Below are 25,850 nucleotides of genomic sequence, written 5' to 3'. Positions count from 1 at the left end.
ACTGTCAATGACACTGTTTGAATATTTTGTTTTATAATCACGCAATTTTTTTTCAAATGGAGAAAAAGTATCAGTTTTTAATGTCTTCTGTTATTGAAAGTTCTTTGTTGAATGTAAACTTCATGATAGTGATAATATGTTTAAATTACAGGGTATCGTCCACCACCTTTCTCCGAAAAGTTCTACCTAGTAGTAATTGAGAAAGATAGTAATGGCTGCTCTGTTCTTCAGATGTGGCATCTTCACCTCAAATCTGTGCAAGCCTGTTTAGGTGAGTGAGTGACTCTAATTTTCTTAGAGACAGACACTTCTTTCATATTATTTAAAATAAGGGCTTAGTGGTTGATTTTTAAAACAAATTGTGCCACATTTGTCAAGCAGAAGCCTCAGAGTCAGGAATCTTCAGAACAATTTGTCAATGCAATAGAAGTACGATTCCTTACAGGCATTGGTTGCATTCTATACCAATAGCAATATAAAAATTTCTTGATAGGATGAGCGTGTACTTACACACTGGAACCTTTATTTTAAACCGTCAGTATTTCAGAATGTTATGGGTATCTTAAAACAAATAGTCACAGCATGCAATGAAACTAACACATTTTGCACACATCATATAATTATTTTCAGTGTAATTTATGCACTGCTAAAATAATAAATCTGATTGTAGTATATTCGTGCCTTGTCCTTTGAAACAATTTGTTTAACACTGTTGGCATTTTTATATATATATATAGCAAAACCAACAGAAGTTACGTCATCAGAAAATAAGCTTAGTGTACCTGAGCAAAAGACTGTGGATTCCTCTCCAGATATATCACCTGGTATAAGTCCCATTCCACGATCTTCATCAATTGCTAATCTTCAGACTGCTAGTAAACTCATTCTGAGTTCCAGACTTGTGTATAGCCAGCCTCTGGATCTTCCTGTTGGTGTAGAAGTAATAAGAGCAACTCCTTCAGCAGGTAAATGTAACTTTTTTTTCTATCCAGTTGGTCCACTAATTTACCTCCTAGTTTATAGGATTGTATTTCCTCAGCCTGTCACATTCTAATTTAGTGATAGAGGCAATGCGGGACTAAAAAGACTCAAATCATTGTGTCCATGTCATGTTACCCTTTCATACATGTATCAAGTCCCCACAGGAAAGCTCTAAAAGCTCCAATAGTTGGAAACCTAACTTCTAGTCTGAATTTATTAACGAACAATTTATACTCACTTGTTCTTCTGCCAGCATTAACATGCTGGGTGTTTGTTTGGGGTTTTTTACCTGATGTACTTGCACTTCCTGTTTCTCTGTTTTTCTGTGGCTCTCCTGTCTTCCCCACTCTGCCTTAGGTTTCATTTTGGTAGGCTAGATGAACCTAATCTTAACTTCTTTAATCTCATCTGATTAAGACTTTCGAACACCCCTTCTTGGGATTAGTTCAGTTTCGGCTTATTTTCTTTGAATAGTGACCAGAAATGCAGATGAATAGTAATGTTCAAGCCGCAAGACTGTTACCAGCCTTAATACATTTGCCTTTACAACCTGGATTTATTTTTCTAATTTGGAGTTGGGTAAAGTTCTCTATCAGTAGTTAGACAGTGTTATGTCTGCCTTATTCATATAGGCATTCTACTTTATATTACTAAAAGGAAATGTTTGTTCTTACTCCAGGTCACCTGAGTTCTTCATCGATATACCCAGTCTGCCTTGCACCTTATTTGATAGTGACATCATGTTCAGACAGCAGAGTGCGGTTCTGGAGATGTACTGTAGAGACAGACCTAAACAGCAAAAATGAAAGGGAAACATACCATTGGAGAAAATGGCCCTTAATGAATGATGAAGGAGAAGACAACAGCAGTACAGTGAGCATAGTAGGAAGGCCAGTTGCCGTTAGCTGTTCTTACACAGGACGTCTTGCAGTAGCGTACAAACAACCCATACAGCACAATGGTTTTGTTTCCAAAGAATTTTCCATGCATGTTTGTATACTGGAATGTGAGTCTACAGGAGGATCAGAATGGGTTTTGGAACAGACAATTCATCTGGATGATTTAGTTAAGGTTGGAAGCGTACTTGATTCGCGGGTCAGTGTAGATAGTAATTTATTTGTTTACAGTAAATCAGATGCTTTTTTGAATAAAGACAAATACCTGGTGCCCGGTATCAAGCATCTGGTGCACTTGGACTGGGTATCAAAAGAAGATGGTTCACATATATTGACAGTTGGAGTTGGTGCCAACATCTTCATGTATGGAAGACTTTCGGGAATTGTAACGGATCAAACTAGCAGCAAAGAGGGAGTAGCTGTCATTACTTTACCACTAGGTGGAAGCATAAAACAAGGTATAAAGTCAAAGTGGGTGTTGCTTAGATCAATTGATTTGGTATCATCTGTAGATGGTACTCCTTCATTGCCTGTTTCTCTGTCCTGGGTGAGAGATGGCATACTGGTGGTGGGAATGGACTGTGAAATGCATGTTTATGCCCAATGGAAACATGCTGTCAAGTTTGGTGATGGAGAAAGCGATGTTTTTACTACTGAAGACTCAACAACACAAGACCCACTCAAAACAAGCTTGATAGCAAAGAAGACCAGTGTCATTGATGGGGCGGGTATTGTGGATGATGTTTTTGGCACTCCAACTGTAATCCAGGACGGTGGCCTTTTTGAAGCTGCTCATGTTCTTTCACCTACTCTACCCCAGTATCATCCAACCCAGTTATTAGAACTTATGGATCTGGGTAAAGTTCGTCGAGCCAAAGCCATTCTATCACATTTAGTTAAATGTATTGCAGGAGAAGTTGCAATAGTTAAAGACACAGAAGCTGGAGAAGGAACTGGTCCTAAACGCCACCTTTCTCGTACCATTAGTGTAAGCGGTAGTACTGCAAAGGATACCATCACAGCTGGAAAAGATGGTACTCGAGACTACACAGAGATAGACTCAATTCCCCCACTGCCACTGTATGCGCTGCTTGCTGCAGATCAAGATGCCACTTACGTTTCTGAAGAAACTTCTAAAATACCTCAGGGCTCTGAAGATCAGGCTAAGAGGAAAACAGAGGATCAGTACTCGGATCTGTTCCAGATTCAGCCTGTTACAACTGAAGACTTCATTGATTTTGAGCCTGAAAAGAGGGAGAGTAAATCGAAAGTTATTAACCTGTCACAGTATGGTCCGACTTACTTTGGCAGAGAACATGCTAGTGTCCTTTCAAGCCACCTGATGCACTCAAGTCTGCCAGGCCTCACTCGACTGGAGCAGATGTTCCTTGTTGCTTTGGCAGACACCGTGGCCACGACAAGCACTGAACTAGATGAGAACAGAGATAAGAATTACTCAGGTTAGTAACAGATATATTATTGAATTAACATTCTTGTTCTTCTCAGCAAATGTAAACTTAGTCCTTGGGTATTCTGGGATACCAAAGCTGAAAGCTAGCACCAGTCATTCAGATTAGATAAAGTAAGAAAGAAAAATGCTTAAGTATAAATCTCTACTTATATTTCATACATAATAACTGGTAGTTCAGGTTCTCAGCATGTTAAAAAACATACGTTCCTCACACTGCACGTGGCAAGTTGTATATATGCTTTTTGTAGTCATCTGCGTGTTCAAAAGTCAGTATTTTATATTTCACAGGAAGAGATACCTTAGATGAATGTGGCTTACGGTATTTGTTGGCCATGCGCTTGCACACCTGCCTTCTAACATCACTCCCACCTCTATACCGAGTTCAGCTGCTTCACCAAGGTAATTCTTAGAGCAAAGTATTGCTTTCATTTGGTCAACCCACTTGAGCTGATGGGATCTGGTTATGTTTGATTTATAATATATGATATTTCTAATATCCGCATGTTAATTTTAGATTATATCTGTTCCATAAAGGCCCTTATCTTGTAAAGGTTTAGTATAGGCTAAACAAAAGTATAGCAGAAAAAGTATAGCTTTAGCACAGAAGGTAGATTCTGCCCATTCAGTTTGAGGCATGGATAAGTTCTTCAGCCAGGTAACATAAAGGTTGTGCATATATTTCTTTGTTTCTGCCAGAGGAGTGAACATACTGCTTTACGTGACCATGGCTTTATCTTATCTTAAAGATTAGTTTATTATTTTCATCACAACAGGTTTTTTTCCCTTGCTTAATCTGAGTAAATGCTGTTGTGAAATACAGGAAAGAAAAGCAGATACCACCTAAACCACAGACAGAAAGGTTTCTGGCCCAGAATGGGTCTGCTGCTGTGATAACAGAGTATTTTTCCTTCAGTCTTTCACCACATAATTCCAGTACATATATGAATGGGGTAGTGGAAAACGATGGGAGAAACTGAGGAGAGGACATTCCTAGCAAGCAAAAAGTTATTTCAGCTGTTCCTTTAGCAGCTCTGCTTCCTGTTGAGGGAAACAGCCTCTCGCAGATCTCCCTAACTCTTGGGTGGGAAGATCCCACTTTGCACCTCTCACATATTCCATTTTCTTATTAACAAGTTTTAATCGTCTGAATTTTATTATCCTATGTTATTTTTTAGGCTTATCTACTTGCCATTTTGCATGGGCTTTTCATTCTGAGGCTGAGGAGGAGTTGATCAATATGATTCCTGCTATCCAGAAGGGAGACCCACAGTGGTCTGAACTGAGAGCTATGGGTATTGGGTGGTGGGTCAGGAATATCAACACACTCCGAAGATGCATTGAGAAGGTACTTCTTACTGCTTACAAATTACAGTTACATGCTATTACGTATGCCTCAACAGATACGCATGGTGCCTTCTATATAGCAGATTCCTTTGTACTCCAGCCCCACCAGGGGACTGTGTAACTAGGTTTTTTTCCATGCCAATTGATGTTGGCAGTCCTGGCTTACAATATTTTTATATTTAACAGTAAGGTGTATTACAGTTGAACTAGGGAAAAGCCATTTCTGAAATACCTAACTTCTCTGCCCCCTTTATGGTATGTTAAAGATCATACTAAGTACCCTGTTTTTAAGAAGAAACTTGTTTTCAGGTATGTGAGACAATCTGTATTTGTAGATTAAAAAGGGAATTATGCTTTCAATTCAGTAGTGGGTTTTATTTAAGAAATAAATATATCTAAAAATATTAGTCAATAAAAACTACACAAAGGGTGGTTTTGCAAATTTTATATTTTTTTAATGGAGTACTATAGAACATAACTGAACTGCACATAAGTGCAGCTTTTACTCTTCTGAAGAGTCGCAAAATTACTGTTTTATAGAAATATGCACCTATATTATGTAAAACAAAAATTATACCAAATCTCATTAGCATGCAGAGTTTTCTTATGGGAGATCTAATAAGGGATAAAATACAATATATTTTTGAGGTAATATCTAACACTGTTTCCCATAGCTACCAATGAGATTTAAATCCTTGCTTTAAGAATTTCAGCTTCCTTGTAACTTGAAGTTTGATGGATTTGAATAATTACTAGCTTTTGCTTTGAATTACAACAAATAATGCAATCTTTGAAATGTCTGTGGAACAGAAGTACTTACTAGTTTACTGAATTCCAAGTCATCTGTTGTAAGAATACATTTTTAAAAAGTTACAGGATACTCAGAGAATCCAGGAGCACCAGAACTTAATTATCCTAGTACTCCAAATCAAATGCAATTACATTTGAGTCCTATACAAAAAACAAACGGTCTTCATTAAAGAAACACTTAGATTAGCTGAAGTATATGTAAATAATGGGTTGCAAGAGGAATTTCGCCTAATAGTATCAGTTGCTATAACGCTTTTAAAGAAAACATTTTTATTTGTAATGTCCCACTGTGGTTGAGAGGGGTTAGTATCTGCCGTTGTGCTGTTTTTCTGACTCTTAAGAACATTTACAATATAACAAGAGCTATTACATATGAATAAAACATTCTGACAGGAAGTAACTGTTGTTTTGTAGAAATAATACTAATCACCTCGACGATCCTCCCTGACAGAGGATGTTGTTTAACTAAAAGCAGCTATGTTTTCAGTAATAATTGTAGGTTTTGTTTACTACAGGTTGCAAAAGCTTCATTCCAGAGGAACAATGATGCCTTAGATGCTGCACTTTTTTACCTTGCTATGAAGAAAAAAGCAGTGGTGTGGGGTCTGTTTAGGTGAGTTCTACTAACCATAAGGTTGATTAAATCTTAATTGAACCAGGAATGCAAAGCAGAACTTGTTCAAGATTAAGGTTTAATTTAAAGTGATGTTCAAGGCATTGTGTGATAAGGTTCTGTAATAAGTAGTTGTATGCATTGCATTTCTTTACACAGGTCCCAGCATGATGAAAAGATGACTGCCTTTTTCAGCCACAACTTCAGTGAAGATAGATGGCGCAAAGCTGCCTTAAAAAATGCTTTTGCTTTGTTGGGAAAACAACGCTTTGAACAATCAGCTGCATTTTTCTTGCTAGCAGGTTCACTGAAAGATGCAATAGAGGTATCCACTTTTGAGAAACTAAGTTTCAGTTTCTAATTTGACCTAATTTGACCTGCATCCTTACAAGCCTTTCTCTGCTGATGTTTTCACAAATTGCGGCAGCAAAAATTGTACAGTATGTCCACACATGACCCCCTTGTGCCCTGCAGGCATACCATTTACCCCCACACTACTGTGAAAAGCAGCTTGGAAGCTGATCTGAAGGTCAGAATAATTGTTCAGGTACATCAGTCCTCAGTGGAAGCACTCTTAGGAATACCAGTCATGACCCTTCCAGCAAAACTTTCTGTGTGATCAGCGCAGTTAAGTTGTAGCGCTCTGTTCAGCCTCTGGCTATTCTGCATGACCTATTGTTACAACACTGAGTGAAAAAAGGAGGCAGAGTTCTCTTCTGAAGCAGCTCAAGCATCCCTTTTTGGTGGAGCTGTGATGTTGCCTGCCACAAGGGAGGCGAGAGCTGTTAGCAGGATCATAACCTAAGCAGTACCTCTCAGGAGAGAATGAGAATTAGAGAACCTTTATCCTCCCTATTTATATGCAGTATGTTTGTCTTTACCTGAGAAGGTAAAGAATTATCCTCAGAGATATAATTCTGTAGATGAGACAGTGTGAAGAAGATCTTACCAGTGATATATTAGCATTAAAGCTGGATGTTCATTCTACTAGGTAGAATAAAAATAATGACCTTTACTTCTGCCGTATTAATTTATTACATGTTGATGTACTGCTATGCATACCATAATTCCTGAAATAGAAGAAAGTACACCTCTTTCCAAACACGGAAGAAAGTATGTGACTTGGGTGTATCTCACTTACCATGTTTTTGACCCAAAGATGAATATATAGTTTAAAGAACAGATACACTGAGAAAAAAATCATCTGTTCTGTAAACACATGTTGCTATTCACTTCACTGTTATTTTAAAGAACTACCTTTCCCTCATAAAGCAACTTTTTCCCCACTTCTTACTGTAGGTGTGCCTTGAGAAAATGGAAGACATCCAGTTGGCTATGGTTATTGCTCGTTTATATGAATCAGAGTTTGAAACCTCTGTCACATATACCTCCATTCTTTATGAAAAGATTTTGGGTTGCCGTAAGGATGGAGCTGGATTCAGCTGTACTAAATTGCATTCCGATCCATTTCTGAGAAGCATTGCATACTGGATAATGAAAGATTACACTAGAGCACTGGACACGTTACTGGAACAAACACCTAAAGATGATGATGAAAACCCAGGTAAGAGGAAACCACTAGTCTGATGGGACAAACTTTTTAAGATAAAGTAGAGAAGGAGAAATACTTTTTTTGTATGTATGCAGTCCTTTCTACTGAGATGCTATTATGCTGAAATCATTAATTGGCTTATCTACTGGCCCACTCAATTTCTACTTCTTAATAAAATAAGGGAAAAAATCTTTTTCAGTTTCTTCCGAGGACTCATGTCCAACCCCCAAACTAAGTACCAAACTTAGTTCTGATGTCGGATAAGCTCAGGAGGGCCACCTTTGTTTGGTACTTCCCTACAATACCTCTCTGCCACTGTATGCTGACCAGTCTTTATTCCAACGGACTTAAATTCTTGTTCTTGCTTCTAGGAATTAGCAGTGTTCTAGCAGGATTTCCTATCCTGTCTCTTCTGAGATTAATGTTAAGTAACAGGTGGCTGTATAGGTTTCTGTGGCATATTCTCTCCCTTGGGGAAATCTCTACCCAGATGATCACGCCAGCTTTATTTTAGGTCTAGCTGAGTGGATTAAATAGTGAGGCAAATGAGACAACTTAGCATCTTTCTACTCATCCAGCTCATACCTTTAGGGTTTTTTTGGTGGGGAATAAATAAGTCTTTCATTTTGTTTTGGCAACTAGACACAAAACTGTCTCTGTTTTTGTGTTCTGACAAAACTCTGTACCGCAGGAAATACTGCAAAACAGAATAATAGCATTTGAAAGCCATTTTCAATAGATGTTATCTGTTTAATTCCTTAGTTATCGTCAAGTCATGCAATCCTGTGGTATTCAGTTTTTACAATTATCTTCGGACTCACCCTTTGCTCATCCGAAGATACTTCAGCTCACCAGAAGGGACTTTGGCCACCTTAGGTCTAAAAACTGAGAAAAGCTTTGTTGACAAAATTAATCTTATAGAAAGAAAATTATTCTTCACTACCGCAAATGCTCATTTTAAAGTGGGCTGCCCTGTACTCGCTCTTGAAGTCCTTTCCAAAATTCCAAAAATAAGAAAAAAGTCTACTGTGGCTTCAGAGAAAGATTCATCTAGTCCTCCAATACAGGCTGGCATTTCAGATTCCAAGGCCCTAAGGGATGGTGCTGGAAGTGGTGATATAGACTGGTCAAAGCCAACTTCAACTTCCTTTGCTTTTGAGAACACTGTTGAATCTTCAGCACAATTCGACTGGAGTCAACCAGCAGTAAAATTTGACGATGAGCCTCTTACTCTTGATTGGGGTGAAGACAAAAGTGGGTCAGACGAAGAGGACAAGGATGTTGGTATAATGATGAAAAACTCAAAATCTGATTCTAAGAATGGAGAAGATGATGAGAGAACCTCGGACACCAACATCCCACAAACACCACTTGGGGACGTTTCTGATGCAGGAGACACTGAGGTTGATGTTATTGCTGAACAACTGAAGTTCAGAGCCTGTTTGAAGATCCTTATGACTGAACTGAGGACTTTGGCTACAGGTTATGAAGTAGATGGAGGAAAGCTCAGATTTCAGCTGTACAACTGGCTTGAAAAAGAGATTGCTGCTATGCATGAAATATGCAACCATGACGCAGGGGGCAAAGACTATTGTAAAACATACACCAAAGTAAATGGGGATCTACTCGATCATGATGAAATTATGGATAAGCCAGACATTGGTTCATATGAACGGCACCAGATAGAAAGACGTAGGTTACAAGCAAAACGAGAACATGCTGAAAGACGAAAATGGTGGCTGCAGAAGAACCAAGCTCTTCTAAGGGTTTTTCTAAGTTACTGTAGTCTTCATGGGGCACAAGGTGGTGGTTTAGCATCAGTAAGAATGGAGCTGAAGTTCTTGCTGCAAGAGTCACAGCAGGTAAAAAATTCAGCTAATTTCTGTTCACAGGTGTGAACAGTTCTGGACTGTCAGATTTGTCAAATGCTTAAGTTTGTGCCTAGACAGATGCTGCTTGTGTTCTGCAAGTCTAATGGTCAAGATTGTTTTCTTGTTCTTGGAGAAGGAACTTGGTATTTTAAGTGTGCTGCTTCTCCACATCCTGATTATTTGGTTCTTAAGAATCTGATGTGACATTGAGGATTAGGCGACATATAATAATGGAATAGGAACGTTGCTGTTTATTTTATACCTGCAGCATTATACGTGTATTCCAATGAAATTATAATTTTGATCGCAATATTTGGGTACCCATATAATAAATTAATCTCACAGTTGCTGAAATATGACAAAAATCTCATTCCCTCCACCTCCGCAAATCATGCAAGGGAGCTACAAGGAATGGGATCTTAGCTGCAAGGCTCAACAAATAATACCAAGTCAGACAGGGCCGTGCTCCCTTATACTATATGGTGGCATTTTTTACATTTGTTTAATTTGCTGAAAACTACTCTTTTTGTATGTTAATGACTAATCTGAACTACAGCAGGTAATCTGATGCTGGGCAAGCCATTTAACTTGCTCTAGTCCTAGATTTCTCGCATTTCTAACAGGAGCAGTAGACACTGGTTTGGTGGTACTAGGCTAAGCACACACTTTTAAGAATAAAAAAAAATTTCTGTCTATTTCCACTTGAGAAACTCCGATTAGTGCAAATTTACTTTTATTATTTAACTCAGACCAGGGAGTACTATGTCAATTTATGCTACAGCAAGTGCATTTCTAGTTAGTGTTTCTTAATAGGCAATCCCAACACTTTGTAATGAACTACATAAAGATATCTTCCTGCACTAAATCAAAAAATGTTCTAGCAAACTTGGCTATCCAGTCTGATCCATGTTATTATAGTAAATAAGAACTTAACTTTAGAGATCAGTCACAGTAAAATCTTGTCTCTACTGAGTAGACAGGAGTGAAAAATGACAAATAACCTTGGAAAAAAGTTGAAGATTTAAAATCATCAGGTTTTAAACTTTTTTTTTTCTCAAAGCAATAATTTTAAAAACAATCTTTTCTTTTAAACAGGAAACTACTGTAAAACAACTTCAGTCTCCACTACCATTACCCACAACACTACCATTGCTTTCTGCAAGCATAGCATCCACAAAAACGGTGATAGCCAATCCTGTGCTGTATTTGAACAACCACATCCATGATATTCTTTACACTATTGTGCAGATGAAATCACCGCCCCATCCTAATGTTGAAGATGTCAAGGTAATGAAAAGCTTTCAGGAAATATAAAATGACTTTTTTATAACATGGGGAGTGAGCATGTGAAAAACGAAATGTGTTTGAGTTAACTTTCCAACACTTAACCTTTCACAAGACTGAAAATTCTCGGTAACTGCTTGCTTTCTTTTTAATCCAGTTATAGTTCCCTTTCATCCAAATTCTGGTCATTCTCAGGAAACTATTTCAAATGTAAATAATCCTTGCCTCTTAAAACAACACGATCATATAAGTCAGGTAATTATTACATTATCATTCTGGTCAAATCCTGTAGGGAGATTAATGAAAGCAGAGACGGGACACTGTAAGTGACATTATAACCTTCCTTTAATATAGATATTATAAACCTCACTCTAGTGCGAATTTCCTCAAGTGTACTGGTTTTTAAGGAACTGTGGTGACTCACTTTACCTGATTCCATACTTGAGGGTGAATAAACTTTATTCAGATTCAGCAAATAGAGGGGGAAGAAAGCCAAGGAGACTGAGACTATGACCCAGTTAATTAATAAGAAGCTAAACTGTTATTTTGTACATTTAAGTCAGTATTCGTATTCAAAATATTAATTTAAATTTCTATTGACTAAATAAAAGTAGGGAAAAATTAAGAAACTAAATGGGTTTTCTCACTGCAAGGCAGTTAAGTTTCTAAAAGCTAATTTACATCTCATTTTCTCTCCTTTTCCATCCCGCATTATGCTACAGCAAGCGTCTTTCTTTAAGGGCTCATACTTCACATGCATTTTCTTTTAAAAGAGAATTCAGAAGAGCTGACACCTGCTAACTCAAAAGCAACTACTTCGATAATTCATCGTTTTAATCTAAGGCCTAGCATTTGATTAAATGGAAAGATGGTAGGAAATGATGAAAATGAACACAGGGTGGGACAAAAAATGTTTACATGTTTAACAGTTTGTCAGTACCATTTTTTTCCACACTGTGGATTTCATCAGACGTTCCAAGAAATCCTTGTATTCCTTCTGTTTAAGAACTGGAGTGTTCCCATTGCATTGTGAGGCAGTAATAGTATTATTCTTGTTACTGCTGGAGACTTCTGGAAATTTATAAGTAACTGAGGTAGCAAAGAGATTACAGATAACACATGATACAACGTTTACAGAAACTTTTGTATTTTATGCATACTGAGCAACTACTACTATGCTGAACTGCAATGTTATATAATACAGCTTCCAGGAGCTTTTCGTTATTATATTAATCATTCCTTCAGTATAACATACAATATATTAAAATTAATATAAAATATAATAAAATTTCATATTAATTATTCCTGCATCCATTGCAGCAGTTGTGTATTAAAGTTAATTATTTTGACCTAATATTAGAAGGATTTGGCTGCAATCAAATGATCTTGAACAAGCAGTTGTGATTTTCTAAGTACTGTATGTAAACTTCAAGTAACATTCAGTTACTATTTGCTGAACTTGGATTAAAACTACATTCCTGAACAGCACATAGCCAGTGCTGTTTAGAAAGAGTTGCAGTTTACTCACCTGTTAGATGTAACTTATGTATGGCTTATTGGCTCTTTCTATTTTAGGTGTACACACTTCATTCTTTAGCAGCTTCACTTTCTGCATCCATTTATCAAGCACTATGTGACAGCCACAGCTACAGGTAAAAGCAGAAGTTTTCTTGCAGTCCTACATTTGAGTATGCTTTGCGTATCCACGGTGGAAACTCTTCATGCTTGTTGCTAGCTTTGATATGCCAGAGCAGTTCTACACTGATAAAACAACACCAATCGTTCAGATATTTTCCAGTAAATAATAGGAAAATCTGGTATCACTCTCACTTGGGATGCTTCTGAAAAATATTTGAATGCTATTTTCCACAGCATATTCATTGCCAAATAGGGGTGCAGGGGAAATATTTGAGCTAACTGAAGTCAGGTTGCAGTTAGTTTATATCCCAAACCGTACCTGGAAGAGAATGCTGTAAAAACATTTTAAAAAAATTTCTTCAGAACAAATACATTATCAAAAATTTTGAAAAAGCCTTTTTCAATCTGGAGCTATGCATATAATATTCAGATTGGTAGTGCCACATGGAAACAGTTTGAGTTTTAATAAGAAGATGCATTTTGTATACTGTAAAATTATAAAGTTCTTGACTTAGTCCTATAGAATTTTAAATGTTGTGTTTTCTGATTAAAATGAGAAGCATGTGTATATACTAATACTTTATTACAAAAATATTCTAAAATAGATTCTCATCAGAAAAATATATTAATTTGTATTTAGCAGTCAAACAGAAGCAAATCAGTTTACAGGGATGGTTTATCAAGGACTGCTTTTGAGTGATCGACGCAGACTGAGGACAGAAAGTATTGAGGAGCATGCAACTCCAAACTCATCTCCTGCTCAGTGGCCTGGTGAGACAAAAATAAGGTTACTTTTAGCACCACATCTCAAAATTATTTCACTGTCCTGTAATACGATGGATGATCAGTGATGGATAAGTGTTTCTGATTTAATTCTCAAATTAATAATAGCCTTTAACTTTTTCATGTATCAAAACGATAAACTTCCTATATGGCAAATATCTTGCTGGAAGAAGAGACCGTGACCTTTAGGATAAACTCAATAAGCTGATAATTTGTCATTCTAAAATGTTTTCCTCCAATCTGCCTCACCACCTAGCAAAGCTATTTCTGTTGGGTGTTTCTGCAGTACTCTGACATCTGTGCTTGGTGCAGCCACCAAAACAACTGCTCCCAATCTATGAGCATAAATTAGTATTTTGCGGTCGGCTGTGGAAACAATGCAGGAATTTCACAGGCAAACTGAACCGCCCATTGTATTTGCAGAGAGTTACGATGCAGAAGTCCCACGCCCAAGAAGGTGCTTTTTAATTTTGATCTGTATGATTTTAGGAAAAATACTAATAGTATACTTCACCTGAATAAAAGTCACGTGGCTATTAGTAGTATATGTTTAACATAAAGCGTAGAGGTGAAACATTTCCTTTTTTTTTTTTTTTTCCCTCTCCATTTGTACTCCTACTCATTCAACACAGAACTTTTCCTCTTTCCTCTTTGCAGGTGTGAGTTCACTTATAAATCTCTTAAGTTCAGCTCAGGATGAAGATCAACCCAAGTTAAACATCCTGCTTTGTGAAGCCGTTGTAGCTGTCTACCTGAGTCTCCTTATACATGCCCTTGCAACAAATTCATGTAATGAATTATTTCGACTAGCAGCCCACCCTTTGAACAGTCGAATGTGGGCTGCAGTTTTTGGTGGAGGAGTGAAACTTCTTGTAAAACCTAGAAGACAGTCGGAAAACATTCCAGGTACTTTGTTCTCTAAAGGTCATACTAAGTGATTTGCCTTTTATACCTTTTAGCAATGTAGCAGAAGGGATTTCCTTCCTTTTATAGACAAAACCCAAGCAAGCAGAATTTAAATATCTACTAGCAAGAAAACTTACGTTAATTAAAAAGCAGAAAAAATATTAGTCTTGCTGGGTGCCGTTACAAAGGACAACTGCACATTTTTAATTTGCCATGAAAACTGTAGTTATATTGCTAATATTACCTTTAGATGCTTACTTATAACACTTTTCAGAACTTTAAGTCATAATTTTTAGTGAAAAAATAGATTATATAAATCAGTGTTAATACCTATGGGTTTCTGCATGTGAGGGGTCACCGTTACTGTTTAACGACTGCAGTAATGGTGAAACAGTATTTCTGAAACCAATTTTTATTGCAAGACATGATTTCACCTTGCATAAGACCACAGAGCAGACATATCAACCTTCTCTGTCAGAAGAATGGTTCATGCATATGTAAGCTCCAACTAAACCCAGGAATTTTGCAAAGACAGATGAGCGTGCCTTAATATACTGCATGAGGAAAAGCACAAGTGAAGATTGAATTCAGCCTCTGGAGGCAAAGGCAAGGACAACCATTTGTCATAGACTTAACACTGCAACAATACTGAAAATCCTGCCACACAGACTTTGGAAACAATGATAGGCTTGAAATATATGCAAAAATCAGATGTTCTATACCAGGAATATAAAACAAAACAGTAATGAGGCAATGCACCGAATAAGTATGCACAACAGATATTTGTCATTCATGGAATAACTTAAACTCATTTAAGGCAGTTATTTTCACAAGATGTTAATAAGAATAATGTTATATAAAGTCATGTCTTCATTTGAGATGTATTCTGTTTTCCTTTAACCTGCAAGCTGCTACAGCTTCTGATGTTTCAGAGGATGGTAATGAAGGTTTGTAAAAACTTGCAGTGTAGATGAATGTTAGTAGTGGCTTTTTTTAAAAAAAGTTTTTAAATACCTAGTTCCATTGTAATAAAGTAAGTGTGATCTCCAGTGTTGCTTTGCCAATAACACTTTGAAAAACAAATTCCCCATTAATATTTTGATAACTATTAAGACATTTTAAATTGTAACACTTTTAAAATAGACTTCAGTTGTCTAATTTCAAATTTTCTTCACTAGAGAGGTCCTTGGTTTATATTTTAAGTAACTACTGCTACTTGTGCAGTTTACAGTTAGTGAAATTGTATCTATTATTTTTATTTCTCAACAAAATTTCTTAATTTTTTTCTAGAGACATTTTTCAGCTAAAAGCTTTTTACTTAAGTTCTTAGGGGATGTAGCTTTTAATCCAGACAATAAAATGTATTTCTCATGATTTATCCAATGTATAAATGCCATCGTTACTGAATTTATCATGTGAACTTTTGTATGATTACACTTACTTTATTTAGGCTGGCTTTGATTTCTGAACCAGTAGAAATTAGTACCAGTAACAACAGTTTTAGTTGCTTCAATCATAAAATGCGGCCACCGCTTCTAAAGATGCAATATTAGTATCAGCTTTTGAAATTACTTGAATTTAGCACCACCTCTTCCATCAGAAGAAATGGATAAACATCGCCGTCGGTTTAACATGAGGATGCTAGTGCCAGGAAGACCAGTAAAGGATAGCACCGTACCACCACCTGTACCGGCAGAGAGACCCTCTTACAAAGAAAAGTTTATCCCCCCAGAACTCAGCATGTGGGACTATTTTATGGCAAAGGTAATTGAAAATGGATGATTCTCATAAAAGTTCCTAAAAGCATATTTCTTCTCTGTTAACTTTTAAAGGACGACAAAAATAATGTGAAAATTTGGAGGGTTTTTGTAGTGAGCTGCAGAATATTACCCTTGTAATAAAAGATGAAGAGCCTACAAGCCTATTACTTACAAAACATGTCTCTTGCCCATAACAGGGATTAACGCTTTTTCCCTTTTCTACTTTTTTATGTTTTAGGGAAACTTATTTATAGGTTAAGTTGTTGTCATTTAAGCTCTGTGACAGTGATAACTAAAGTAAGAGTTGAATATTAAAATATCAGAAAATTGCTTTTATAGCAGGCTTTTATTTTGCGTTGCAGCCATTTCTTCCTTTATCAGACAGCGGTGTTATATATGATTCTGATGAAAGCATTCACAGTGATGAGGAAGAAGATGATGCTTTCCTCTCTGATATACAGATCCAGGAACACAAAGATGCCAATTCTTACAGGTTAGCAGAAATTTCCACTATTTTAGAATACTTTGTTATGTGCTTACCTTTGCTTCCAAATTAAAGAAAATACAGATCCTCTGCACTGTCCAGATTAAATAAAATAATTTTAGAACTGTGGATGTAAGTATTTGTGGTAGTGGGATTATGGAAGTGACAAATTCTCATCACAGTAACAGTTCCCCATTTACTTGCCAAAGGAAAAAAAACAAAAACAACAAAAAAAACCACCACAAAAAAACCCCACCAAACAAACACAAACCAACAAACAGGATTAGGAAGTCAAGGCTGTTTGGTTCACTTTTTTTGGTGAGGGGAAAAACACAAAAAATCCCTATCTGCATTTTTAAGACATTTTTAAGAACATGAGGTAGGTACCACAATGCCAGCTCTAGAATGATGGTTTAGGCTGATGATTCAAGCATGGTCTTTAGTCTTTGAATGAGGGCCAGATTAAATAGAACACATAAAAGAGCAAATATTACAAGATAAAATGAAATAATGTGGATAATCTCAGCATTGTAATAATGGAGAAAAATGATGGCTCTCTTGTGTTCTTCAGGCCTTTCATTAGTTCGGACAGCTTTACTGTACAGGATTTGTATCTTTAACATCTGTGAGACTCTCAGTGTGGAAGCTTCTGCCATGAATGCCAAACTCAAGTAATTGTCTCATCTATATTCATCGTGATTTCATGGAGAATTTCAGGAGGTGTTTCAGGGGGCTTGTACTTAATTCTCGGTCTTGCAGAGGCCCCTGCACACACACTCTTTTATCTGGGGGAAGAGTACAATAGTGTGGGATTTGTAAAAGAGGAAAGGGGATGCCATCTGTTGCAGCAAGGTGCCCTCAGAGGCACCCTTATGTTGCATAGTTGAGATATAAGTAGCTTTATGGGTCTGGTAAATCTCAGTGAAGCATCTACACTGTTTCTCTAATCTGTGAATTTGGTAGAAGGATAAAAATATTGTGCAGATAACTGTTAATGTTGTTTTAACACAACTAGATCTATTCTTTTTATACAGCTGGGCTCTTCTGCATCTGACAATGGTAAAATTAGTTCTGCACAATGTTAAGAATTTCTTTCCCATTGCTGGTCTGGAATTCACTGGTATGTTAAATTCTGCTTCATATTTTATTTTTCTGTATAAGTGGTTTTCTTAGTTTTTCATTTTTAAATTTAAATAATTCAATACAGTATTTCTTACAATTGCCAACAAGTACATTTCCTTTCAAGATTTTTTTTTTTTAATGTTTCTATTATTCTGGGGTTTTTATACACACTGTAATTTAAATGATTTATCCTTTTTTTTCCTCTAAGCCTTAGTTTGTTAATATTTCTCTTTAGATCTGCCTGTAACATCACCACTGGGCATTGCTGTAATAAAAAACTTGGAACACTGGGAACAGATTCTTCAAGATAGAATGGACCAGTTTGAAGGCCCACCACCGAACTACATCAATACTTACCCTAGTGACCTTGGCGTAGGTGCAGGACCAGCTATTCTCCGCAATAAAGCAATGATTGAACCTGAAAACACACCATTCAAGTAAGTGTGGGTTTTTCTAGCAAAACCACGTTCTTTAATCATTGAAACGCTAGAGGCTGTTTCCATCTAAAGTTAAACAGCCAAAGGAAGGTTGCCTAGATCTTGGGTCTAGCCAATGCTTTACAGAAACCACTTTCCCATGTCCCTTTGTTCCTTCTTATGCAGCTGTCTCCCACAGCAGCCTTTCCTCATTCTGCTGCACCTTTCAAAACTGCAGCAAGAAAGGAAAATAAGAGCTGAGCTTCGAGGACTACAAATTAAGGGCAATAGCTGCTGCTGGGAAGACCATATTCAACCTCTTTGACTGTTCTTCCAGTAGCAGCTGTCTCCTACCCTAGCTCAGCAACAAAAGAAAAGAATATTAAGAATTAAGAAAATAATTAAGAAAATAATACATGCAGATGTCAGGAGGAGGAGAGAAAATTGAAGTATGATCCTTGTAAAGCCAATCATCCTGTGTTTAGACCAATGTCGTGCTTGCAGGTATCTTTAAACACAGATAGCGAACTATGTTTTCAGCTGAAAAATAGATTGCTTTTCTAAATATACTAAAATACAACTTCAGGTTTGCTCATTATATATGACTTTGGATTTGCATGATTGATACTGCTATAGAATTTTGTTTTATTAAAATATCCCTACAAACATGCACTGTTTCTTTCAAAAATATTTGTCCTTACATCTGAGACAATGAATTTTAGTTGTCTCATATATAAGCTAAGTATTTGTGAATTATTTTGGATACTGAAAGAAAAATGTAGAAAAATTCTGAAGGGCCAGCATAATTCCAACATAAAAACAGTTTTATTAGAGTGCAAATATAGGCATAAAGGCAAGTCAGCAGGTTAAACTGTAGTACTTGGAAGTTATTAACATACTGTGGAATTTTAAAAATGCAAAAAAAAAATTCTCTTGATACTTGAACAATTAGAGTTTAAACTTGGTGGGTTATCTTTTTTTTTCTGTCCAGCTTTAATTACATTGACGCTTTTTCCATATTTTTTTTTTTTCCCCTTCTTGTTCTATCCAGATCAAAGGATTATTCGGCTCTTCCAGCAAAAAGGCTCTGGCATTTTCTTGTGAAGCAAGAACTTCTTCAGGAGACTTTCATAAGATATATATTCACAAAGAAAAGAAAGCAAAGTGAGGTAAACAAAGGATGTAACTTTTTTTGAAAAGAACCCAATTATAACTGTACCTCAGTCTTTTCAGTATTTCTTTTAATTTTTCTTCCCTTTTTTTGTTGGCATTTCAGTTTTCTTTCTTTCATTTAACAGCATCTGGATTTTTTTTTAACTCAACATGACTTTCACATTGCTTATTGAAATACCAACTTAACCGAATATTTTTAAGCAAGACATATCTCACCTTACCTTTATATATTTGAATATTGTCCTAATATAGAAACAGAACACTTGCAATAACAGTAATAAGTAAATAAATTTGAATATTTTTGTGTGTCATATTGAAAAAGAAATTTAAATAAGCTATTACTTTGTGTATATGTATATATGCATGAGTAATATATACATATAAAAGTAATATTATATAGTAATATATAATATGGGGTTTTACGAACTGTACCAGTTACAACTGTAAGGAGTTCTAACTGAAAATTTAAACCAACACATAAGTACCATGGGAAATATAGTATACTATTTAATGTCTTTAAGAATTCCTGTAAGTATGGAGTTTGTGTGTGTATTACTCCTCCATTTATTTACTCTATCATACATTTTGTGTTCATCTAGGAGGCATTACATTTTAAGTGAGTTTGTTTAGATTCCTGTCTTAGTTTCTGTGCCTTTTATAAAAAGTTAAAAATACATTTGTCATCATTTACTGACAGAGTGGCCTTTAAAAATCTAGTTTGGAATGTTTCATTCTTTTTTTATATTTGTTTGTGCATGTGTTTTGTGTTTGTGACTGTGTGATGTTATGTAGTCTGTAGAAGATCGTGTGGAGCAGGTCAAACAAAACTGCGTAGCAGAAGATCACAAAAACAAGGTAGTATCCCTTCTCCCAAACCTCTAGCACATTCTTAAAAGTTCTGTGGAACTGGCTTTTCTTTCTCTAATGTGACTAACAGAAGCTATGTGTTCTGTGTAGTCTGTGTGGCACGCTTTTAATCAGCGAATTAACTTCGGATGTCCTGATAATTGGGATGAGTGAACACCTTGTAAATAGCATTGCACACACAACTTTGTGTTTCTTACACTCAAATAATAACTTTTGGCTTCTAGAACACCAAAGAGTATGAGAAGTCTAAAGTTTAGCTTCCTAAACAATGCTGAGGCCACTGAACTTTTCTTGCATGAATTTTGTATAGATTTTTGCAGTCTGAATATACTATGACAAAATGGATTTTCATGCTACTTGAAATTGCTTATACATGTTTTGTAGGTTGAAGCAGATCTTGGCTACCCCGGAGGGAAAGCAAAAATCATTCACAAAGAATCAGATATGATAATGGCATTTGCAGTTAATAAGGTAAGCCTCAAATACTGCAAGAAGGAAACTGTACAAATACTACAGTAATAAAAACATCTTAATTATAGTTAGCATAAATTTTCCATTTGTGCTGCATAGGCAAACAGCAATGAAATTGTTTTGGCATCTACGCATGACGTTCAAGAACTTGATATTTCGGCTCTGCTGGCTGCTCAGTCATTTATATGGATTGGAGAAGAATATGACCGAGAGTCTAAAAGGTAGGATCGTTTTTTGTGGTTGTATTCAAGAGCATTGCTCTGCTGTGAGGCTGCATGTACAATACCTGTGTAAGCAGAGGTGGGTCACACAAAAAAAGTGAATCACTCCTCTTCAGTAGATTTCAGATTGTTTTACGAAAGAGTGAGGAAAGGCAAAAGAACAATTACTGTCTTTGTTTTACTCATGGAGAAAATACAGTTTTGAGGAGTTTGAGTATTTTGTGCATGTCTGTGCTGCACAGTGAAGTAAAATCCCACGGTGCATAAGCTAATAAAAGACGTGCTACCTTAAAAACGCTGCAGCTGCATCACTGCAGCACTGAGGCTAGTTGCAGTAGTTGGTGCTAGTTGCATAATGCAACCACCCAAATTACTGCCTCCTCCATATTGTGCCCAGAACTGTGAACGTATTGGCTGCAGCAAGCACTTGTCTATACCACACACCATTGCACAGAACAGATACATGTATGGACAGGCAGGTCAGGAATATTCCAACACTATTCTTCTCAAGGGAGCTTATGATCTCAACATCCCTCTACCACAGCTGGGATCATCAGTTAAACCTTACCTGTTGAGGTTAAATACTGATCGCTTTGGAGCACGTGGAAAGCGTTTGCACAATGTAAGTGCAGGAATTACCAATTTGTAGTCTTGTTCTAATCACTTTACGTGCTGCCATTAGGCTCTTGATAATGAGATAAGCAAACAGCGTTGGTAGCAAAGGAACGTTTGTTTAAAGCAGAGCACTGCTGTTCTCTTACAGTTCTGATGATATTGACTTCCGTGGTTCTACCACAACGCTCACTCAGTCAACTGCACCCTCTTTTGGAGTGAATCAAATACAACCATCTTCATCTATGCCGTGGCTGGGCAGCGGCCAGACCAGCACTGGCGCTGGTGTGGTAAGTACTTGTGTCGCCTGCAGCTCGGGAGACTGTTACTTGTTTAGTGTATTGGTCAGTAGAGAGACCTAGTGTGCACTAGTCATGCTGTTAGGTCAGTGTTGATGTAAAAGGCCTACGATGACCGAGGCCCAGCCAAAGAGGTGGCCAAGCGAAGCATTTCCTTGTATATCGTGGCATAGAGTTATCGTGGTATAAACAATAATGGGAAAGTCAGGGGTTTCTCTTTTATTGTGGGAACTCTGAGGTAGGACCTGGAATTTCTGGGGACAAAAGAAAACAAAGCAAGCCAATCAAAACCGGAACAATCCCAAACTTTAAATACTCACATTGGGACTAATATCAGAAGTATGTACCCCAACGTGTGCTTAAGTCCTTTGTATAATAGAGGGTAACGTTAATACTATTTGAACTTTCATGTTTAAAAACCTCTCATAAACAGGCTTTAGTTACTATACTGCAACTACACATCACTAGGTACAAAGAATGTTAGCTTAACAGGCTTTTTTTAATTGGGGGAAATTCACCGTGTAGTAGTGTAAACAACATTGAAGAGTGTGTTTGTGTCTTTTTTCCAAATTATTTTAATTTTGTTTTATACGAAGCTTATTAAAAGAAATCTGAATAACGTCAAGAGGATGGCTTCACATCCAGTCCATCAGTATTGTAAGTGAATCACACTTAATAGTATGGAGTAGATAATTTTCTATAAAATACTGCAGCGTTAATGAACACCTATCCTATAATCTCAGATCTTACAGGAGCACAAGATGGTAGCGTTCGCATGTTTGAGTGGACAAGGCCCCAGCAACTGGTGTGCTTCCGGCAGGCTGGGAACGCTAGGGTTACAAGAATGTATTTTAATTCCCAGGGCAATAAGGTAAGTACAACAGTTAGGATTTTCCCTTTTCTTTCATTCATAAGGAAATCTTTGGTTGCACTGTGACCTCTCAAACAGCTTAACTGGTGACACACACAACCGCTGAGATGTCCCAGAACGATGGCATAAGCAGTATCGTATCACGGCTGCGTATGGAAGCTTTGTAATAAGACTCTGACCCTTATTCTCTCCTTCCTCTTCTGTCGGCTTCACACTGCTATCCCATATCCCATTTGCTGCATTTTCAGACTTCTTGTTCTCCCTGTTCTAAAATCTGTTCTGATTTTGGATTTGGATTTTGATCAAATCCAATTGATGACCTTTTTAAATTAAACCTATTAAAAAACCACACTGAACTAACTTACTTTGTAGAAGCAAACTTGTATCAATCTAGGAACGGCTCTTCTAGAAGTGCTTCATACTTTGTCTTCTGGCCAAGATAAAGTTTTGACAGAATGCATGACTAGAAGATACAGATATATAAAATGCAGCCTATTAGTTGAAGAATGTAAGTATACTCCAGTGCAGCGGAGAGCAGAAAGAGTAGAAGAGAGCCATACAATTTGGCCAGAAATGACTCTCTGAGGTATATGAGGTGCAGAAAACAGAGCGGACAAAGAAGAAAATTGGGAGGAATACCCACCTCTTCAGTATTTCATGTTGCCCATTCTGTTTTTTTAGCAGGTCTTCTCACTGAGAAACTATTTAACTTCATTATAGTTAAAAGCCATAAAAAGTGAATTAAAGGAGTTTGGCCGTGACTGTAAGATAGCTATAAACCAGCAAAGTTTAGAATTAGTTTGAAATATAAAGTATCTCCCAGCATACCTATTTTCAGGCAGCATAAAATCTCATTTAAACTTTTTTTAAAAATTAGTGGTTTGATTATGTTTTGAGATACTGCAATCTTAACATCATGGGGGAATCAATTTTAACCAAGAACTTAAGATGTACTAATAGTCCCCACTGCTTCATGTGGAGGTCACTCAGGCAGGACTTGTGAAACCTGACTAAAAGGAGGAAACATTAAAAAAATAATAATTATAAGTATTTCTTAAAACATTTTTAAAATACTTACAGGTGTAGAATATGCTGTATAGAATATACAGTATTAATTGTTATGCGTTATGGTTTACAAATAAAGCTCAGTCGTTTTACCATTCCTGATACAGCATAGTCCTTCCGTAATCGTTCTTACCACGTTTATGGCACGCTGTCACGCACCTTACATTACTAAGCATTATCAAGTAGGGTCATGGAGTAACAATGCCTCTGTGAGCTTTAGATTTGACGTTAGGATTTGAAAGATAAGCTTCCACACTTAGAAAGCCTCCATTTCCAGAAAAGAGTGAAGTATGTAGGAGAGAATCAATCATTAAATAATCATTAAACAATCAGCTCTGAACTCACTTGGCTTCAACTACTTTTTTATACCTGATGCTCGTTGATGATAGTCAGTGGTTTGGTGGGTTTTTTCCTGAAGTCAGCTGTTTACTCTCACGAAGTAAGCATCCCATAACCAGTACGTTACGCTAACGAATGCGGTTTGTTCCTGGCAGTGTGGTGTTGCTGATGGTGAAGGATTTCTGAGTATCTGGCAAGTAAACCAAACCACATCAAATCCTAAGCCCTATCTGGTAAGTAAACAGAAATTTTTATTTTTTTTCTTTGTAAAGAGGAAAGTTAAGTCTTTGAGACTTCAGACAGGCCAAGAGCGTAAGAGTTTCACTGAAATGTTTTTGATTTTGCTGCTTTTTCATTGACATACTTTATCAAAACAACTTTGTAGAATTTCAATGATGCGTCTTTGGAAAACTAATTGCATGATAACCATAAACTGCAATGTAATTACAAATACTACTTCAGTATTATCCATGATTAAATTAAAAATCAGAGCTGACAGTGATGACTTTACAATCTCAAGACTCAGTCAAATTCTTCAGTTCTTTTCGCTGCTTCTTAGCAGTACATGAAAGACCATGCTTAATTTGAAATTCAGGTTGTTATGATACACTTTGTTGTGGATTTGTTATAGTTTACTTCTTATTTTAGTATCTTTTTATTTTGCACTGGCTTTGTAATCCATTGCTCCGTTCCCTGAGGTTTCAAACTGTATTGCCTGTCAGGCTGTCAACATTTAAGACTGCAGTTACTGATAGTAACTTCTAATGCAGGCTACAGCTGGTAAGATTGCATCTTTTTGGTTTGTTTTTTTAACAGAGTTGGCAGTGCCACAGTAAAACCACAAGTGACTTTGCATTTATAACCTCTTCAAGTCTAGTTGCTACATCGGGACAGTCCAATGATAACAGGTGTGTTTAAAGAAACAATGAGGAATTTCACCAAATCTACCCATTCACCTCCATAACTCATTAGCTTTTGTGCGTTAACATGTGGCTGACATTTTAAGGCTCAGTGTTCTGAGCTTTGTTACAGCTTGAACTTGCCAGATGATTTATTTCAACATCATTCCTTCCGTTTCTTGTTTCCCAAATTTACTTTTTGTGAGGAGTGGTCAACAGTTAACCAGTTTTTTCAAAGTGTATTCCAAATGTCACTAGTCTGACGTGATGCTGTTGCTGGGGGGAGAAATACGTTCAGCAAATGCAAGATCATTCTTTTTCTCCGAAAAGAACAGCTTCTGTAATTTCTTGGTACAGCCTAGGATTAGTTCACATCCTAAAGGTAGAAAGCATAATTCCGCTAAGAAGCATGAAAAAGCACGGAATTAAAGCTCTTAACTCCTTGCACATGCTCTCCAATGACTGCAGAGAGTCAAGGGCCTCCTTGTTCAGTCCTGCTGTCTAGGCGCTGACACAGAATGTGACACTTTCTAGCTCATGTCACCCCATGAACCACTTCGGAACAGGCTGTAATGACTTTTCCCCCCCTCCCCTCAGGAATGTGTGCCTCTGGGACACTTTGGTTTCATCTGGTAACAGTCTTATACACGGTAAGTGCTGCAGTGAAAATTAAACCTCTACTTCTTATTGGCTAAGGAAATACAGTGTGTGTATGCATTTGGGGCAAGGGGAAAAATTTTCACTGGGCAACTGTTGTAAATACATGTTGCATGCTAATGCCTACACCAGAACTCGTGGTGTATAGTCTCTAGCATGATGTTAGTCTGCTCTCTATAGAAAAGTATGAAGAAAGGAGGTCAACCATACACGAAGCTGGTTTTCCAACACTATTAACGAAGTCTGAAATACCTGAATACATCCTGAAAAAGATATTAACAGCTGAACAGTTAAGGCTGCATTATTGAACTCTTACCGGTATGCAGGCTTTCACTTAAACTGTCACTGAATTTAAGATATCCAGTACTCTGCTGGAGCACAGAGGAAGAGGCAGCTGTAGGTAATAGTAGAAGCAACTCCTTCTGTCTGCTGCCCTTGGCTTAGG

General features: G+C 37.0%; 1 protein-coding gene across 1 annotated transcript in view; it reads left to right on the top strand.

The window, feature by feature from the left end:
• The window catches only part of DMXL2 (Dmx like 2), a 68,656-nt gene that overhangs the window by 39,308 nt on the left and 3,498 nt on the right, over positions 1-25,850 (top strand). The window contains exons 17-44 of the mRNA XM_080394911.1: positions 152-271; positions 738-965; positions 1,661-3,337; positions 3,637-3,747; positions 4,524-4,693; positions 6,018-6,115; positions 6,275-6,440; positions 7,415-7,679; positions 8,430-9,529; positions 10,634-10,825; positions 12,398-12,474; positions 13,101-13,231; positions 13,901-14,149; positions 15,058-15,096; positions 15,732-15,913; positions 16,272-16,402; positions 17,428-17,513; positions 17,751-17,952; positions 18,983-19,100; positions 19,897-19,959; positions 20,356-20,442; positions 20,542-20,663; positions 21,427-21,565; positions 22,171-22,231; positions 22,318-22,445; positions 24,005-24,082; positions 24,666-24,757; positions 25,346-25,398. Of these exons, the coding sequence (XP_080251037.1) occupies positions 152-271; positions 738-965; positions 1,661-3,337; positions 3,637-3,747; positions 4,524-4,693; positions 6,018-6,115; positions 6,275-6,440; positions 7,415-7,679; positions 8,430-9,529; positions 10,634-10,825; positions 12,398-12,474; positions 13,101-13,231; positions 13,901-14,149; positions 15,058-15,096; positions 15,732-15,913; positions 16,272-16,402; positions 17,428-17,513; positions 17,751-17,952; positions 18,983-19,100; positions 19,897-19,959; positions 20,356-20,442; positions 20,542-20,663; positions 21,427-21,565; positions 22,171-22,231; positions 22,318-22,445; positions 24,005-24,082; positions 24,666-24,757; positions 25,346-25,398 (6,165 nt within the window). The remainder of the gene's footprint in view (positions 1-151; positions 272-737; positions 966-1,660; positions 3,338-3,636; positions 3,748-4,523; positions 4,694-6,017; positions 6,116-6,274; positions 6,441-7,414; positions 7,680-8,429; positions 9,530-10,633; positions 10,826-12,397; positions 12,475-13,100; positions 13,232-13,900; positions 14,150-15,057; positions 15,097-15,731; positions 15,914-16,271; positions 16,403-17,427; positions 17,514-17,750; positions 17,953-18,982; positions 19,101-19,896; positions 19,960-20,355; positions 20,443-20,541; positions 20,664-21,426; positions 21,566-22,170; positions 22,232-22,317; positions 22,446-24,004; positions 24,083-24,665; positions 24,758-25,345; positions 25,399-25,850) is intronic.

This window comes from Falco punctatus (assembly GCF_963210335.1).
Source record: "Falco punctatus genome assembly, chromosome: 7".
NCBI lineage: Eukaryota > Metazoa > Chordata > Aves > Falconiformes > Falconidae > Falco > Falco punctatus.
The sequence above is the reverse complement of the archived record's forward strand: the minus strand, read 5'-3'. Positions and strand labels throughout refer to the sequence as shown.